Source organism: Bos indicus, chromosome 6 (genome assembly GCF_029378745.1).
Source record: "Bos indicus isolate NIAB-ARS_2022 breed Sahiwal x Tharparkar chromosome 6, NIAB-ARS_B.indTharparkar_mat_pri_1.0, whole genome shotgun sequence".
NCBI lineage: Eukaryota > Metazoa > Chordata > Mammalia > Artiodactyla > Bovidae > Bos > Bos indicus.
In genome coordinates this window covers 87,413,595-87,431,639 of record NC_091765.1, presented here as the reverse complement: position 1 = coordinate 87,431,639, position 18,045 = coordinate 87,413,595, and the positions used below count along the sequence as shown (strand labels likewise).

Below are 18,045 nucleotides of genomic sequence, written 5' to 3'. Positions count from 1 at the left end.
TAAATGGTTTTGTGCATTTTTATATAGAATACACCTACTTTTTCCTTTCGGTACAGTCAGAATTCAGACAGGCAGAATTTAGGATAGAATTATGCGAGCAAAATCCTGAAAGGTTTTTCAAAGCTAGACTATAATTATGTCAAAAATACGTATGCACAGAGACTGGAAAGCATTTTTTAACACTCAAAATCATATTGGAAAGGTTGAATTACAGGTGCCTTTTTCATTTTGTAAAACTGTATTTTTATTGAAACAGTGGGAATTCAATAAAAATTATTTAAAGCTCAAGTACTCACCGTGGTTGGAAAGTAAGGACTGGTTTTGAATTTTTTCAAAGCCATAGAAGAAGTGTAAGTGCCCAAGAAGAGGATGAAAGACATGAGTGTAATATCAGGAACAAAACCACAGTTGTTGCCCACAAGCTTTCCTCCATATTTCAAACACTCCTTTGTCGTCAGAAATGCCCAGTCAAAGGTAGCATTATGGTACTGCAGAAGAAAAACATGAAACATTTTCTGGAGAACAGTGTGACATATCAAAAGCAGCTTTTGATCCTTGATGGACTATACGGGAATTTATACTAAAAACTTCTGTAGAACAGTCCAAGGATAAACCACTGAAGGGTGAAATCTGAGGAGGTGTTAATGGAATAACAGGTAAGGGGGGCCAGGAGGCTGACAGTTATTGAAAATACAGTGAGAATGATGCAATCCATTACCTGGTTTATACTACAACCCTACAATCACCCATCTGTTCAATAGACACAAACCAAAAAGTCCTTTCCTGTGAACCTTCCTGAGAGTAAACCAAGACATAATAATCTCCTAAGTCTCCAAACGTGAGACTCTCCGAAACATATCTGATGTCCAAAAAAACTTGACTTCTGTGCTGCACAGCTTCTTGTGCTTCAATCTGATGGCCCTAGATTCAATGCTCTAAAGTTTATATTTGGCTAACTAATTTACCCCACACTTTCACAACTGAGCTATTTCTTTTCAAAATAACTAGAGATTGGTGACTTGAGGAACTAAACTCTAAAAATGTTGGAGATCTCTGCTTTTCCAATTGTGTATCCTAATGAAACACAGCTTTTCTTTTTGACTCCAGGGTCAGCATCATGAGCATCCATTGCTGGAATGTGTTGTGATGGGCTGAGCAGTAGGATATGGGATCTCCTTCCCTGTGTTTCATGGCCTCAAGCTCACAAGGCCATTTTCAAGTTTTCTTCTGTCTCATGAATTGCGGTCACATTGCCAATGCTGCACTTCTCGATAGCAGTGTAATTCTGTTCCTATTCACTGTTTCCAAAACGCAGGAGAATCCTTTAGCTATGGTACTAGATAAGGCCAGGACACCCATTCTCCAGATGCTGAGTTTTAGCTGTTATAAGCTCACAGCTGTCTTCTTCTCTAGAAAACTGCCTTTCATGACATAAGAGCAGCCTCATTTGGAAGGTTATGCTCTCTTGCAGCCACTTACTGACCAACACTAATGGGGTGCTACTGTCCGAATATCTGGGCTCTCCTAAAATTCATATGCTGAAACCTTACCCCCATATGTGATGGTATTTGGAGGTAGAGCCTTTGGGAAGTGATTAGGTCAAGAGGGTGGTGCCTTCATGAATGGGATTTGTGCCCTTGCAAAACAGAGAGCTCCTTGTTCCTTCTGCCACGTGAAGACACAATGAGAAGACTATCTAGAACCAGGAAGCAGAGCTTCACCAGACATTGAATCTGCTGGTACTAGGAGTCAGACTTCCTCTTAGTTGCAAGGCTAATGTGTATGTCACGTGCTAACAGAAGAATAATTTGCGGACACCTCTCAAATAAATACAAAAAGATAAATTTTTCCTGTCCTTTGAAGGCAGGCATTCTACCTCACACCCAGTGCATCACCAATATCCTTTACTATTCATGCATTTTCTTGATATAAGTAATCTAGTAATAAAAGAAGATCACACACATAAAAGAAGAATCTCTGGCCAGAAAGAGTTCATATTTTTATAGCACTCAAAACGTAAAGTTCTTACATAAGTCAGGAAAAAAAAAATAAACTCTAGATTTTTCCCTGAAATATTAGTTTCAACTTGTAAACAGCTGACTTTCAAAACTACTCTTTTATTAAACTCTGTTTCTGAGAGGTGATTAATCAGTTTCATTTTGTTTTTCAGATTTCTGTAAATGGATATTTTTAAGTATACCTTTAAAGTTTAGAGGTCATAACAGGTAACAGATTTCTTTGGTTTAAAATAAACAAAAATTTACCATAATTTCAGCACTTTAATATCAGCAGAATCCTTCATTACAGCTCCAACTCCCCAAAGAGGTGACTGGCATTAAAACAATCTCAACAGGAAGCTTTATTGATTTTCTTAGAGAGATGAAAACTATACAGATGTGCAAGAAATGACAGACATGTTTCTTGCTTATGTCACCTTAAAATGCTAGTATCACATTTTTTGCATGCCTCAAATGATTCTTTGTGTTGTTGTACAGAAAATATAGCCTCCGACATCTTCTTCACTAAGGCTCCAGCATAAAATCTTTAGGTAGCATGTATAAACCTCGGTATCTACACCTTAACACACAGTTTCCTACTCCAATAGAACTTAAACTCTAGCTAATAACTGTATGCTCAGTTGCTCAGTTGTGTCCAACTCTTTGCGACCCGAGGGACTGCAGCCCACCAGGCTCCTCTGTCCATGGAATTTTCCAGGCCATAATACTGGAGGCTGCCATTTCCTTTGGACATGAAGATGTTTGTGGCGGAGAAAGAACCCAGTTATGGGTAAAAACAAGAATGGAGGAAGATGAAAGATTAAGATAAAGAGAGAGGAAGATTGACTAGGTTCTGGCCTCTCTGGACCACAGATGGGTAAACCCAGAAAAGACTAGAGTGTCTGCAGACCGAAGGGACTGTGTGTCAACAAAAAAATAAGAAAGAGTGGACCAAGACAGAGGCAGAATTCAGTTTAGGATATAGCAAGCACCAAAAGAAATCTTAGTTAACTGAATGAATGAAATCACTCACCAAGATCCTAACATTTGACATATTTAAGGAAGACTTCCCAGTAGCTCAAATGGTAAAGAATCTGCCTGCCATGCAGGAGACCAGGGTTCGATTCCTGGGTTGGGAAGTTCCTCTGGAGAAGGGAATGGCAATCCATGCCAGTATCCTTGCCTGGAGAATTCCATGGACAGAGAAGCCTGGTGGGCTACAGTCCGTGGGGTTGCAGAGAGTCGGACACGACTGAGCGACTAACACACACACCCACAAGGAAGATTATCTATGAATATAGCTATTCTTTCTATCTGGAGGACAAAGTTAAAGTCAAATAAACTTTCAATTTAGATTATCAGGTAAAATAAAGTATTTCCAGTTATATATGAATTTCAAGTAAACAATGAATAACATTTTTAGTATGTCCCATGTAATATGTGGGGCTTTCCAAGGTGGTGCTTGTGGTAAAGAATCTGCCTGCCAATGCAAGAGATGCAAGAGACAGGGGTTCTACCCTTGAGTCTGGAAGATATCCTGGAGTAGGAAACAGAAACCCACTCCAGCATTCTTGCCTGGAAAATTCCACGGACAGAGGAGCCTAGTGGGCTACAGTCCATGGGTTCAGAAAGAGCTGGACAAAACTGAGCACACACACACACAACTATACACACACATACACGCAATATGTAGGATATACACTAAAAAAAAATTTTTGTTCATTATTTCTCTGAAATACAAATGTAACTGGGACTCTATTTTTTCCTAACTCTGATGATGCAACTTCGCTTAGACATAGGCTATTTTGAGTAACAAAACAAAAAGTGGAAGATTTAGCCAAAAGAAAACAGAAAATGCACTGGGCCCCTATTACATGGATAACTATGATAAGCTTTAAGGGAGCAATAAATAAGAATAAAAACAACATTTTATTATTGGAGAAATAAAATATGTCCATGTATATATTAACTAATAATGCAAGGCAGTAAAAGAAAGTGTCTAAACAAATAGTACAGAGATTAGTAGATCAGAAGAGGAGCTAATTAATTTCATTGAGCACAGAGAAGACAAAAGTTAAACTGCACCTTGAAAAAATGCCCAATCTCGATGGAACTCTCATACTCAAAAGGCAGTAGGCAGAAGAGTGGCAAGGCAACAGAACCAGGAAGGAATGCAGAGAGAGTAACGAAAGCCCATGGAGAGGGGCATAAACGTGACAAACTTTGGGTGTATATTTCTTCTCTACTAGCAGAAACAGAGAGGTACAGCATTAGATAGACACCATGAGCAATGATGTGGATCTGGGGACATATGATGCTTCATTCACTTATCTAATAAGTCCTTTAGGCACCACTTATGAAATGATCACCATGAGGAGGAACTCAGAGTGAATGGACCAGGTGGGCCAGAGCTGAGTGTCTGCGTAAATGGGCAGTGAGAGAAAAGATACAAAGGAAATGGGACTAAGTTGCTGAGGGTCTTAACTGAGCTCAATCTCATGAAAAGAGATTTCAAGCTGTTTTTTTCTGAATCTCATTTTCTAGAGAATGACCCTATTTGTATTGAGTGAATACATTCATAAACCTTAAAAGTAAAATGTATACTGAAGGATTACTTTTAAATTTTAAAATACCACAGCATCCTCCACAAAGACAAAAGTGGGGGATATATGAACGAGAATGGGCAAATGTTTGACAGTCACTGAAGCTAGGTGATGTGTATATATGCAGATTTATTGTACTATTCTATTTTAGGGCATGTTTGAAATTTTCCATAATATTTTAAAAAGTAGGAACATGTAATCTTTAAGGAGATTTAAGGACAGAATGGTTTGTGCACTTGACTTTCTTAATGAGATAAAATCACAAAAATGTTATGCACAGGAAGATTCATATGACATTCCATTTCCCATGAAAAGAATGTGAACTCCTAGAATCACCCTGAAGGTACATCAAATCAAAGCAGTTGTGCTTCCATGTCTGACTGCCAAGTGGAATTTATGAGACTGTAATAGGTCCTAGACCCATGATTAACAGCATCTCCATGTAGACATAATATGTGTCACTGGGCAATACAATAAGCAAAACTTCAGACATAAAAATGAAAGATTCTACTTTGCTCTCTTCAAGTATCAACTGGTAAAATATATGCCTTTAAACAGTATATTTGTGTAGTTATATACCTATGGGTAATTCTACAAATATAAGTCTCAAGCTTAAGTAGTTAATGTACTCATTCAGGATTTTTTCCCTGCAGTGGGTAAGCTAGATTTGCAGTGATCTGCAATCTTACTTTATGATATACGGGATGTATATGAGCTGCAACTGTAGCTACATATATTGTTGTGGAATATCAAAAGTAATTGGTTGTCCTACTTATGATTAAGATATAGAAAGCTGCAGGAGACTGTTAGTAGTCCCAACCTAACAACCAAAGCACAAGGATAAAAACTGGAGTGGGCAGCCATTCCCTCCTTCAGGGGACCTTCCTGACCCAGGGATCAAACCCGCGTCTCTTGCATTGCAGGTGGATCTTTTGTAATCTGAACCACCAAGGGAGTTCTCATAAGATCATAGTTTTAAAAATTCCACCAACAAGATAAGGATGTAAAAATCCTAAGTAAATTAAATGCCAAAAAGCTACAAGATCTTCATAGGAGAGAAGAGGTCCCTGACTGCCTCATCCCTGGCAGAGTAGCAGGTGGACGATCATAGCAGGTGGAAGATCGTAGCAGGTGGAAGATCAAGGCACTGGAGGTCTGGAGAAATGAGCCACATTTTTCATGAATTTTTAATGATTCTGTAGTCTGGGTGACAAGTTAGAATTCTGTGAAGCCCTCCCTAGGCATCAACCAAGCCTGCATCCACCCACCAAACTTTCTAATTGTCTTTGCCAAATGCACAGAGAGTTCATATAAGGCTAGAGATTTGACATGGAGAAGGCAATGGCACCCCACTCCAGCACTCTTGCCTGGAAAATCCCATGGACGGAGGAGCCTGGTGGGTCGCAGTCCATGGGGTCGCTAAGAGTCGGACACGACTGAGCGACTTCACTTTCACTTTTCACTTTCATGCGTTGGAGAAGGAAATGGCAACCCACTCCAGTGTTCTTGCCTGGAGAATCCCAGGGACAGGGGAGCCTCGTGGGCTGCCGTCTACGGGGGTCACACAGAGTCGGACATGACTGAAGTGACTTAGCAGCAGAAGCAGCAGCAGAGATTTGACAAGACAGCTGAGAGAAACACCACTTAGACACAGAAACTCCATCAAATGCAAGAAAGACACTTTCCTAAGACAGGAAGCAGGAAAGGACAGGCGAGAGAAATCCCTGTGAGGCTTTCAGGCACTTCTGAAAGGGCTAAGATAGCTGACCTCTGAAGGAGTGGAGTGAGCAGAGCAGTTGGGCAAAGATCTCCCAAGGCTCAAAAAGCTGGGCCCTAAAACAAGAAATAGGGCATTTCAGAGGACTTTCTGGGATGATGGAAATGTTCTCTATGTTTCTTCAGGTGGTAGTTACATGAGGTATAAAATTGTCAAAACTCATTGCAATGAGCACATTAAGAACTGTGCATCTTAACGTATGACTGAGTTTAATAAAAAATCAAATTATAAAAATAAATCTAACATGAAAAACAAATACCAACTGATCCATTCAATCATGTTTTCGTAAGAGAAACTTCTGACATTAGATTCTGAAATCTGTTCTCTGCCTCTGAGAGCTGGTAATCTTGATTACCAGCCAATTTCAACACTTACTGTTCAGATAGAGTGTGGATAAATTGTGGCTGGTCTCAAAGACTTACAGAGACCTTTGCAAGAATTTCGTTTGCAGGTTAAAGGGATATTCCAAGTGAGAAATCCATGGGAAAGCTGATCAAAGAGGGAAAAATTTAAAGACACAATGACAGAAACACAGATGTAGAAAACAAATGTATGGACACTAAGGAAGAAAGCAGGGGATGAGGAGTGAGAGGAATTGGGAGACTGGAGTTAACATATATATACTATTGGTGCTATGTATAAAATAGGTGATGAAGGAGAACCTACTGTAGAGCACAGGGAACTCTACTTAATGCACTGTGGTGACCTAAATACGAAGGAAATCCAAAAGGGAGCAGAGATATGTACACATACAGCTGATTCATTTTGCTGTACAGTAGAAACCAACACACAACATTGTAAAGCAAATATACTCCAATAAAAATTAATTTAAACCAAGACACAATGATTCCAACAATAAAAGGAAATGTGGAAAACCTGGCTTTTTATTCTTGAAGGGTTGTTATTCCAATGTTCTCACCTCTGTCTAAATGCTCTCATGCCCTGTTTTTCCTGCTCTTTCCCCTGAAAACAGACCCACACCACTAGGAAGAAGAGAGCTTGTCTTCATGCTAATGAAGCTGAAGAACAAAGGCCTCCCTTGCTCTGACAGGATGTTCTTGGGGCCCTGTGAGAGGGAGTCTCATGGTGCCCAAGGGCTGCCCGTCACTTTTACAGCATCTTCTTTCCTGACCTAATTATTGCTGAATGAAAAGAAGGAGATGAAGCCCTGTTGACTGTAGGTCCTAGGAAAGGTTCAGGCTAGCCAAGCTAGGGTGGCCAAACACACAGAGGACCCAGTAGGTGGTCAGAAGCAGCGGCTACCAATTTCTTCTCTCCACCAACCTGAGTGATGGTGGCAAATGGCCTAGCAGAACAATAAGAATACCTGAAAAGAATAAAAATAGCACCGGACATTGACCGAGAGACAAGTATACGTGCCAGCTATTTTGCTGGCTGCCTATTTATTAATCTGGCTCTTCTAGCGTCTCAGGGAAATACTCTTCTCATCATCATTTTACAGATAGGAAGCTGAGAAGCTTCCATAGCTTGTGATTTAAGTAGTGGAGTCCTGCATTTGCAACCAGGCAGTCTGGCATGAGAACTCGGTATCTGTAAGTCCTTCTACATGATATGCTGTTCTGCTTTCCTAAAGAATGGAAATAGGCAGATTTTGGAGTTAGAAAGCCTGAGTTCAAATTCTGATTTTACTGTCTACTGGTCATATGGCCTTTGAAAAGTTAAGTAAGCTTTATAAGCCTCTGATTCATCTATAAAATACAGGTAACACCATAACTCATAAAGGTATTGTGAGGAGTATAGACAAGTAATGTAAATAGCCTGGCCCCTATTAGGTGCTATAATTGATGATAATAAGTCATATTACCTTTCTAACATTCATTTCTGGGTCATGTATATATGTGTGTGTGTGTGTGTGTGTTTATGCAAAGTATACATAAAGGGATTGATACAGATAGAAAAGGAGAAATGAAGACTAGAAAAAAGTTGTCCTTTATAATTACATACACACACACATTACATATTTTGCCCTAAATTCTTCTCTAGAGAAGCTGGACATAGAAACTGAACATTAATTAAGGTACATAATTGATACACACACGAGGAGACTATTGCCCTGGAGTACAGAGCATTCGTAGGGATGAAGAGAGTAAACAATAGTAAACATTCCAATTTGAAAACACTGAAGCATCATGGTGCACTAGCAATACCACAGGTTATGGAACCACCCAAATTTCAGTTCAATCTTTGTTCTACTAACTTATGGCTACATGACCTAAACCAAGAAAAGGTTATTTACCTTCTGGGGCTTCAGTCACTCTCATTTATAAAATGGAGATAATTATGCCTGGTAGGTTATGTAAATGATCACAATACACATTAAGGTTTACAATAATGATAATATGTATAAAACACCTGGTCTCTTGTAGATGCTTTATAAATGGTAGCTAAATTATTATCATTAGTGTGAGTGTACTTCACAATCATATGAGAAGTCAACCTCAACTTCCATTTGTTTTCCATGAATCTTATAGTGACATCTTAGTATAATTACATGTCAATTGCTAGAGTCTCTCCAGGACTTGCCCAAAGACAGGACTTAAAAATTTATTAGTTCAGGGCTTCCCTGGTGGCTCAGATGGTAAAGAACCAGCTGGTAATTCAGGAGATTCAGGTTCAATCCCTGGGTTGGGACAATTCCCTAGAGAAGGAAATGGCAACCCACTCCAGTATTCTTGCCTGGAGAATTGCATGGACAGAGGAGCCTGGCGAGCTACAGTCTGTGGGGTTACAAAAAGTCAAACATGACTGAGGGACTAACATTTTCACTTTAAAGCTTTACTTGATTAGTTACAACAAGAATTAAGTTAGGAAACAATCTCTTTTGAAGTCATTGGAAGTAAATGTTTTATTAATTTTTATTCCAAATTAACCATCTTAATTAGTTACATATATATTTTAATTAGGTTTTAAGTAAGTTTCTTAAAAGTCTAGAAGGAAGTATTTTTCTCTGTTTTAAGTTATATCCTTTTAGGCACCAGGTCAGCTGGCTCAAAGATTGAAAACTGAATTTTTTTCTCTATGTGGCCCTTAAGACATATACGTATCTCTTACACACACACACACAGACACACACACTTGTGCACGCACGTGTGCTCTCAAACATGGATGAAACAAAGAGGCAAAGTTTGGAGAAAGACAGAGAAAACAGTGAGGAAAGAAGTCAAGAGAGCCATTGAATGTGAAAACGAGAGAAACAAGGTCAAGTGAGAGATATTCAGGAAAGATACAAAGCGTCATCTTTGAAAGGGATGTTGTGGGCACTGATTATATAATATCTCCAGAAGTGTTCTGGTCTCCTGAGAGATGGGCACTCTATCAAGACAAAGTATTATGGTTTCTGCCTTTATAACTGAAAGACTGAAATTCCTTGGTAAGATTCCATGTCCAGTGCAGAAGGAACACAATTGCAAGTCTGAAACAGCACTTGCCCCTTTTTCTCCAACACAAAAGTCTTCTTCCAGTGTGTGACCTTCCATGCAAAACAGCTCATTTTTAAAGCTTAGTTCCAGTCTCTTAAAGAGCCTTGGTTACAAGCCATGGGAAAGGATATCATGTGACAGAGGCACAGTCCTTTCTAAGTGACACGGGAAACATCCTGCTACAATCACCCTCAATGAAGAGAACACAGCACCATCTGGTCATCAGAAGAGTTTGTAATCGTACTAGAAACAAAGAGAGGATTCCATGCTCCCACTTCGCAACGTACCTCACTTTCCCTTGTGAAAATATTTAAAGCTGATAATTAATGGATATAGCAGTCAAATTCCTGAGAAGGTTTGAAAATTGTGTTATAGGAATAAATACTGAAGTTTGAAAGAAAAAAGGAAAAGAAAAAAAAACAGTTGATCAGAACGCAGAAAGTGTTTTTTCTTTCCCTACAATATCACTGACTATTAAATATGTATTCAGACTAGGATCACTGAATGGTAGGAAACATCATATCATGAATATTATAATTAGAATATATAATATGCAAATGATTTAAAATATTAAGTCACTTACCATGTTAGAAGAAGAAATGGTTGGCAAATCTTCAGGAGCTAATGTGGTATCATTAGACACTGAGATATTAACTGTAAGAAAAATACCATTTTTTACTATAAAAATAAGATTAAAGTGACCCATATTCATAATTAGTAATTTTAAAAAAGCAGGAAATGGCATTTAAAAAATGTCTTCAACAAAAACATAAAGGCACAATAAATTTTTCTTAATTATAACTGTATTTACCTTTCACCTAGATTAAATAACCCAAAATTTGGATACATCTTTTATGTTCTAATTTGAGAAGAAAGAATGACAGATATTTAAGGAGATGGTATTGTAATTTGTTTAAGGTTTCAAAAGAAAAAGAAATCTCCTCTATTACAAAAATGCATTCAACATATTTTACCTAGTGGAAAAAAATGACTGTTAATAAGTGAGGAAATTGGTTGATTATGGCTTCACATACAGTTAAATCTTATAAATTGAAGCTTTACTAATTAAGAATCATCTGATTCTGGAACTGTGGAATTCATAGGAGGCAGTATATCTCTACAAAATGTGTGCAAACAAAAAAATACTAAATAGTGAATTATATATAATTTATTATAATGGGCATGTACATTTAATCTAATTTTAAATTATCTTTATATAGTTTGACATCATTTGTTGAATTAATAAGATGTCACTTGCATAACAACTTCTCGGGCTCCAAAATCACTGCAGATGGTGACTGCCGCTATGACATTAAAAGACACTTGCTTCTTGGAAGAAAAGCAATGACAAACCTAGACAGCATAATAGAAAGCAGAAACACTACTTTGCTGACAAAGATCTGTCTGGTTAAAGCTATGGTTTTTCCAGTAGTCATGTATGGATGTGAGAGTTGGACCATAAAGAAAGCTGAGCACCAAAGAACTGATGTTTTTGAACTGTGGTGTTGGAAAAGACTCCTGAGGGTCTCTCAGACTGCAAGGAGATCAAACCAGTCAATTCTAAAGGAAATCAACCCTAAATATTCATTGGAAGGACTGGTGCTGAAGCTGAAGCTCCAGTAGTTCAGCCACCTAATGCAAAGAACTGACTGATTGGAAAAGACCCTGTTGCTGGGCAAGATTGAAGGCAGGAGGAGAAGGCAACAACAGAGGATGAGATGGTTATATGGCATTACTGACTCATTGGACATGAGTTTGAGCAAGCTCTGGGAGTTGGTAATGGACAGGGAAAGCTGGTATGCTGCAGTCCATGGGGTTACAAAGAGTTGGACATGACTGAGTGACTGAACTGAACTGTAGAACCTAAATTATTTATTAAACCAACACTCCTCTTTGAAATATTTCATTGTTTTCTTTCAATTTATGAGTCCAAAATCAAAACACAGCATGTCAAAAGTATTCTATAAGATTTTTCTTTATCAGATAAGCCATTTTCCTACTACATGGAGCTTTATGTATTAGAAAAATATGGAAATATGAAAAAGCACATCAAGTTTTTGTTTTTGAGGATCACAAAGCTCATTCAATATCTAAACTGCTAATTACTGTTTGGTCCCAGATCATTCCCACCCCCAACCCAGGCCCCAACATCTGTAACTTGTCCTCTTAGTTTGGCATGTTTTAGGTCTCACTTATATAAACTTTTTAGAGGAAACAGACAGGTTTATTTGACTGCTGAAAGTTAGAACATAAGGAAGTATGCACTGTTTTTTCCCAGAATCTGCCCAGTCTGGCACTTAACTAACAGGAGCTCAAAAATATTTATTGATTATTCAACCTTAAAAAAACCAAATCCTGCCACTTTCAAAAACATAGATGAACCTGTAGGACATTATGTATGCTAAGTAGCATAAGTCAGACATGGAAAGATAAAACTGCATGATATCATTTATATGTGGAATCTTAAAAACAAAAAAAGAAGTCAAACCCATAGAAATAGAATAGAATGGTGTTTACTAGGACTTGGGGGTGAGAGAAATAGGGAGAGTTGGTAAAAGGGTACAAATATCCAGTGGTAAGAGAACTAAGGTCTGAGGATCTAATTATAAGATGATGACTATAGTTGATAATACTATACTATATAAATGAAATTTCCAAAGAGAGTGTAACTTAAGTGTTCTCACCAAATACATATAAATATGTGAAGTAATGGATATGTTAATTAACGTAATGGAAATCCCTTCACAATGTATATGCATGATGAGATTACGAGTTGTACACTTTAAGTGTGTATATTTTATTTATATATAATTTTGTCAGTTATACTTCAATAAGGGCTTCCTTGGTGGCGCTTGTGGTAAAGAATCTGCCCACCAATGAAGGAGACGCAAGAGACACAGGTTCGATCCCTGGGTTGGGAAGATCCCCTACAGTAAGAAATGGCAACCCACTCCACTATTCTTGCCTGAAAAATGTCATGGACAGAGGCGCCTGGTGGGCTACAGTCCATAGGATCACAAAAGAGTCAGACACGACTGAACACACACACACACACATACTTCAATAAAACTGAAAAAATATTTGTTTACTAACAATAAAAGAAGCTAGGAATGGGGTCACATAGTGACTACAAATGAATGACAGCAGATAAAGGCAAAAGAATTGAAATATGGAAAACAAATAAAAGGGAATAAAATACTTAGCTTCAGTCCTAGTTTTTCTCACTCCACTCTGATCTTTGAAGGCTTTGGAATTGTTAAACTTTTAACTTCATTCTAGCTGCTGCCAGGCAGGGCTTCCCTACTTCATCACCTGCAGACTCAGCTTTCTCATTCTTAGCATTTCATTACAGGTCACAGAAAGAATCAAAATAGGATAGAGGATGCTTGGCCCAAAGAATGAAGATGTTAGCAAATTATTATTATTAAAGCCTAGAAGTCTATTACTATTATGTTCTAAAAAGCTTCAAGCACACTTTCTTACATTATTCCATTTGTTTATTTTTTAAAACATAGAAGACACATGTGGCAGGTATACTTTTACACCTGTTTTACATTGCATGGGACTCTGAGGCAAGATATGCCAGGTTTCTTGCCCAGGATTAGAGAGTCAACCAGAAGGAGAGCTGGTGCCAAAACCTTGCTCATCCTTTTTTGCCCCCACCTTGAATTTCTATTTATCAGAATCAAAATGATTTATGTTGGCCACTGGATTCAAGGCGGGGAATTACAATTCACCCACGTTAGATGGCTCTCTCTACCGTAAACTGAAATGTCTGACCTGTCTGAGCATTTGAAGAAAAACAACATATGTGACCTTGAAGGCACTATTTAGCTGGTATCTGTGAATCTGTCCTTTGTGAGTTAGATTCACAGATAGTGAATTAATGCAATTTTGTGAGCTTCCTGTCATAAGAGAGTGAAGGTTGTTTTGTAACATACTTTCTCCCTAAACTCAAGGAGTGAGGAGGGAGGAGGATGATATTCGAAGCTCCTTTTTTTGTGTGAAATAAATGACAGATAATAAAGGCCATTGAGTTCCAATCTGAACTTTTAGTAACTGCTCTCCGGTTCTTGATATATGTCAATTTGATCATCAAAATAACTTTTGTATTTTTGGTTTTCCTCCGAGACAAGCTATGCACACTGGCTCCCCAAATCTCAAAAGATCAGTATCAAAATGATAATAAGAATAATATACTTTTCCTACTTATTACAATAAGTAGTTGCTTCAAAAGAAAGACTTCAAAATAAATATATAAGCAAGCACTTCTATAAATACATATTGGCAAAATATGGTTGAGCCCATAAATAAGATTAAAAGTAAATTTCTATAAGCTCACAGGCGAGAAAATGATCAATTCCAGTTGGGAACTTGGTCTACAAGAGCCCTTGATCACCACTTGGATCCAGACACATAAAATGCAAATATTTTGGCAACCAACTGCAGAATGATCTGTGCATACAGTATCCGTAATATCCTTAATTAGGATTCTGGAAAGGTGAAATGGAAAAGCCAAAACACTGTATTCTGTGTCTTCACTATTTGCTCAGCACCACAGCTTATGAAGCAAGAACACTTTGCCCTAGGAACCTGGCTAATTTAGAACGAGCCAGTTATCACTGGGACAGTCTGTGTCCCACACTTGGTTTCAGGTAATTTACACAGGTTGGTCATTTTACATTCCTTGGACTTTCACATCTTGATCCTCTTTTCTGTGTATCAAATGCTAACTGATCCTCTGGAATGGAGAAAGGAACACAGACAGTAATAGACATTTAAAAATGTGTCTGTCACACGGATGACCAGCAGGTACATGAAAAGACGCTCGACATAGCTAATTATTAGAGAAAGGCAAATCAAAACTACAATGAGGTACCACCTCATACTGGTCAGAATGGCTGTTATTAAAAAATACTGGAGTGGGTTGCCATTTCCTACTCCAGGGGATCTTCCCAACCCAGGGATCAAACCTGCCTCTCTGGCATCTTCTGCATTGGCAGGAGGATTCTTTACCATTAGTGCTACCTGGGAAGTCACTAAAAAGTCTACAAATAATAAAGGCTGGAGAGGAAAACCTTCCTACATTGTTGGTGGGAATGTAAATTGGCACAGACACTATGGAAAACAATTTGGAGGTTCCTCAAATAACTAAAAATAGAGTTGGCATATGACTGTAGTCCCATTCCTGCGTCCATATCCAGTGAAAGTTGCTCAGTCGTGTCCAACTCCTTGCAACACCATAGTCTTTACAGTCCATGGAATTCTCCAGGCCAGAATACTGGAATGGGTAGCCTTTCCCTTCTCCAGGGGAACTTCCCAACCCAGGGATTGATTGAACCCAGGTCTCCCTCATTTATTTTTTTTTTCTAATTTTATTTTATTTTTAAACTTTACATAATTGTATTAGTTTTGCCAAATATCAAAATGAATCTGCCACAGGTATACATGTGTTCCCCATCCCGAACCCTCCTCCCTCCTCCCTCCTCATACCATCCCTCTGGGCCATCCCAGTGCACCAGCCCCAAGCATCCAGCATCGTGCATCGAACCTGGACTGGCAACTCATTTCCTACATGATATTAAAGGGATCCTTTACCAACTAAGCTACCAGGGAAGCTGCGCTAACATATTCAAACAAAACTATAATTCAAAAAGATACATGTACCCCAATGTTGACTGCAGCATTATCTACAAGACATGGAAAAACCTAAATGTCCACTGATAGATGGATAAAGTAGATGTGGTACAATGGAATACTACTCAGCCATAAAAAGAATAAAATAATACCATTTGCTGCAATATGAATGAACCTAGAGATTATCACCCTAAGTGAAGGAAATCAGGAAGAAGAAAGCAAATACCATATGATACCACTTATATGTGGAGTCTAAAATATGACACAAATGAAATTACTTATAAAACAGAAACAAACACAGAATTAGAGAACACACTTGTGGTTACCAAGTGGGAGGGAGAGTGAAGGAGGGAAGGACTGTGAGTTTGGGGATAGTAGATATAAACTATTACATAGAGAATAGATAAGCAACAAGCTCCTCCTGCAAAGCAGAGGGAACTGTATTCAGTATTCTGTGATAAACCAAAATGGAATATGCAAAAGAATGTGTGTGTGTGTATATACACACATATATATAACTGAATCACTTTGCTGTACAGTAGAAATTACCACACTATAAATCAACTATATATCAATAAAATGTGTTGCATTTGAAAGGCACTTAGTAAATGTTAGTCAAACCTGAATTTGTATCTTCAACCTAGCTTCTTAGGGGGGAACTGATTAACTTGCTCTGAATAAGAAAAAATTTAACAATATTCTCCATGATAATGAAACTTTAATGCTATATTCCATTCTATTTAAGCAACATCTTAAGGCAACAGAGTAACTGGAAAATAAGTACAGAATAAAATTGAATAAATTTCTTGCCTGCATGGTCATGTCAGATTTATTTAAGGGTTCTTAAAAACTTGAGCACACGAGTGCCTCTTGATAACTCACATATTTATGGCTTAAGTGTCCAGATCAATAAAAGGGCAAATACAGATTTTCAAGGATGACAGAGTGAAGGAGGAAAACTTTGGGAGGAGTAACTTTTGGGAAATTTTGTGTCATTATCCCAGCCTGAAGTCTTAAAATTAACAGAAAATTTTTATTCACTATTTCTTGTTATTATCCTTTGTTTTCCTGTGTTAACCAAGCCTCATGCTTGAGATTTTCAAGGTCAATGGACAAGTTTAAGTTATGACGCTCTTTATTCCATGAACACTATTCACATACTCACTTATGATGTTGCCCTGGAGCTAAGCTACTATCTGGTATTAAGCTGGATATATTTAGCCACTACTTTCACAAAAACTTCTCTCCCATCCCCACCCATCTTTACATCTGCAATATACATAAGACATTATTCTGGGATACATTTTCCTAGTCTGGATTTTACACAAACCCAAAGCCAGAGAATTATCCAGGTCTGGTGATTATCCAAATTCATTGCTTCTCCTTTTCTGATTCTTGCAAGTATTATACAGATGCTACTGAAATATAAGTTAGGTCAGTTAAAGGAAATTAAAATGATGGGTCTTTCAAATGTCCATGGTTATCTCAAAAGACCATGTTACCTTGAAAAACAAAATGTCAGCTGTGCTGGTAAAGTAGCATGGCAAACGCAAACCTAAGCAAGACTATACCAGAAGGCTCTGCCCTTCCTCTTCAACCCTCAGACTACAATTTAAATCTACTTTATCTAAAGAGGAAATAACATATAATAAAAGTCAAACTGCATAGAACATGATGCAGGTCATGGAAGATGAATTAGGATTACCTTTTATGTCCTCATTTTCTTTTAATGGGCTAACTGTGAAGCAATTACACACATGTGCACGTGCTCAGCTGCGTCAGACTCTTTGCCACCCCAAGGACTATATCCCTCCAGGCTCCTCTGTCCACAAGATTCTCCAGGCAGGAATACTGGAGTGGGCTGCCATTTCCTCCCCCAGGGGATCTTCCTGAATCAGGGATCAAACCCGCATCTCCTGTGTCTCCTGCATTTCCCTCACTGACTGTAATATGGGATCACAGGAGACAATGAGCCGGCAGTTCTTTTTTAACGGTTATGACACATAGGTGCATAGCATTTGCTAAGATAATAGAAAAATTATACACACAAAAAATAGTAAAAAAAATTCCACTGTAGAAAGAACTGTTTTAGAGCATTTGGAAACCTCCTCAAGCTGTAAATAAAACCAAAGTGTAGCAATGGAAGCCATGCTTACTACCATCACTTGGTCTGACAGTTTCATGCCAGAGAAAAGACCACATTTTACTTAGAAATACTAGACAGTAATGCACTGGGTGCCTGCGAGAGGTTTTATTCCTCTTCATCATTCATCCATTATTAAGCCTGTTTTCCCTAGAACAGTCAACAGTGAATCAATAAAATATATCCCTTCTGTTAAGAGTAAAGTATCGTGTCTGTCCCCTTGAGGCTATTTTTCTTGCCTATCTAATTTGCTTGTCATATTTAACAAGCCTTTTTTTCTCTCCAGATACAAAACCAACACCTGCTCAGAAAATTTATTTTGACCCTTTCCAAAACATTAACCATACCCTTAGGTGTATAGTCAGTGCCACCCTTGACACATTAGGTAAATGAACACAGGTAATACAGTAGAAATGTATTTCTAAGGTCTAGGTCAAATGTATGTCTG

At 38.1% G+C, this 18,045-nt stretch overlaps 1 protein-coding gene across 4 annotated transcripts in view; it reads right to left on the bottom strand.

Annotated features, from left to right (window-relative positions):
• The window catches only part of SLC4A4 (solute carrier family 4 member 4), a 363,818-nt gene that overhangs the window by 51,679 nt on the left and 294,094 nt on the right, over positions 1-18,045 (bottom strand). For all 4 annotated transcript variants that reach the window (XM_070791561.1, XM_070791562.1, XM_019962896.2 and 1 more), the window contains exons 15-16: positions 10,401-10,471; positions 297-488 (exon numbers count right to left, since the gene is read on the bottom strand). In XM_070791561.1, the coding sequence (XP_070647662.1) occupies positions 297-488; positions 10,401-10,471 (263 nt within the window). The remainder of the gene's footprint in view (positions 1-296; positions 489-10,400; positions 10,472-18,045) is intronic.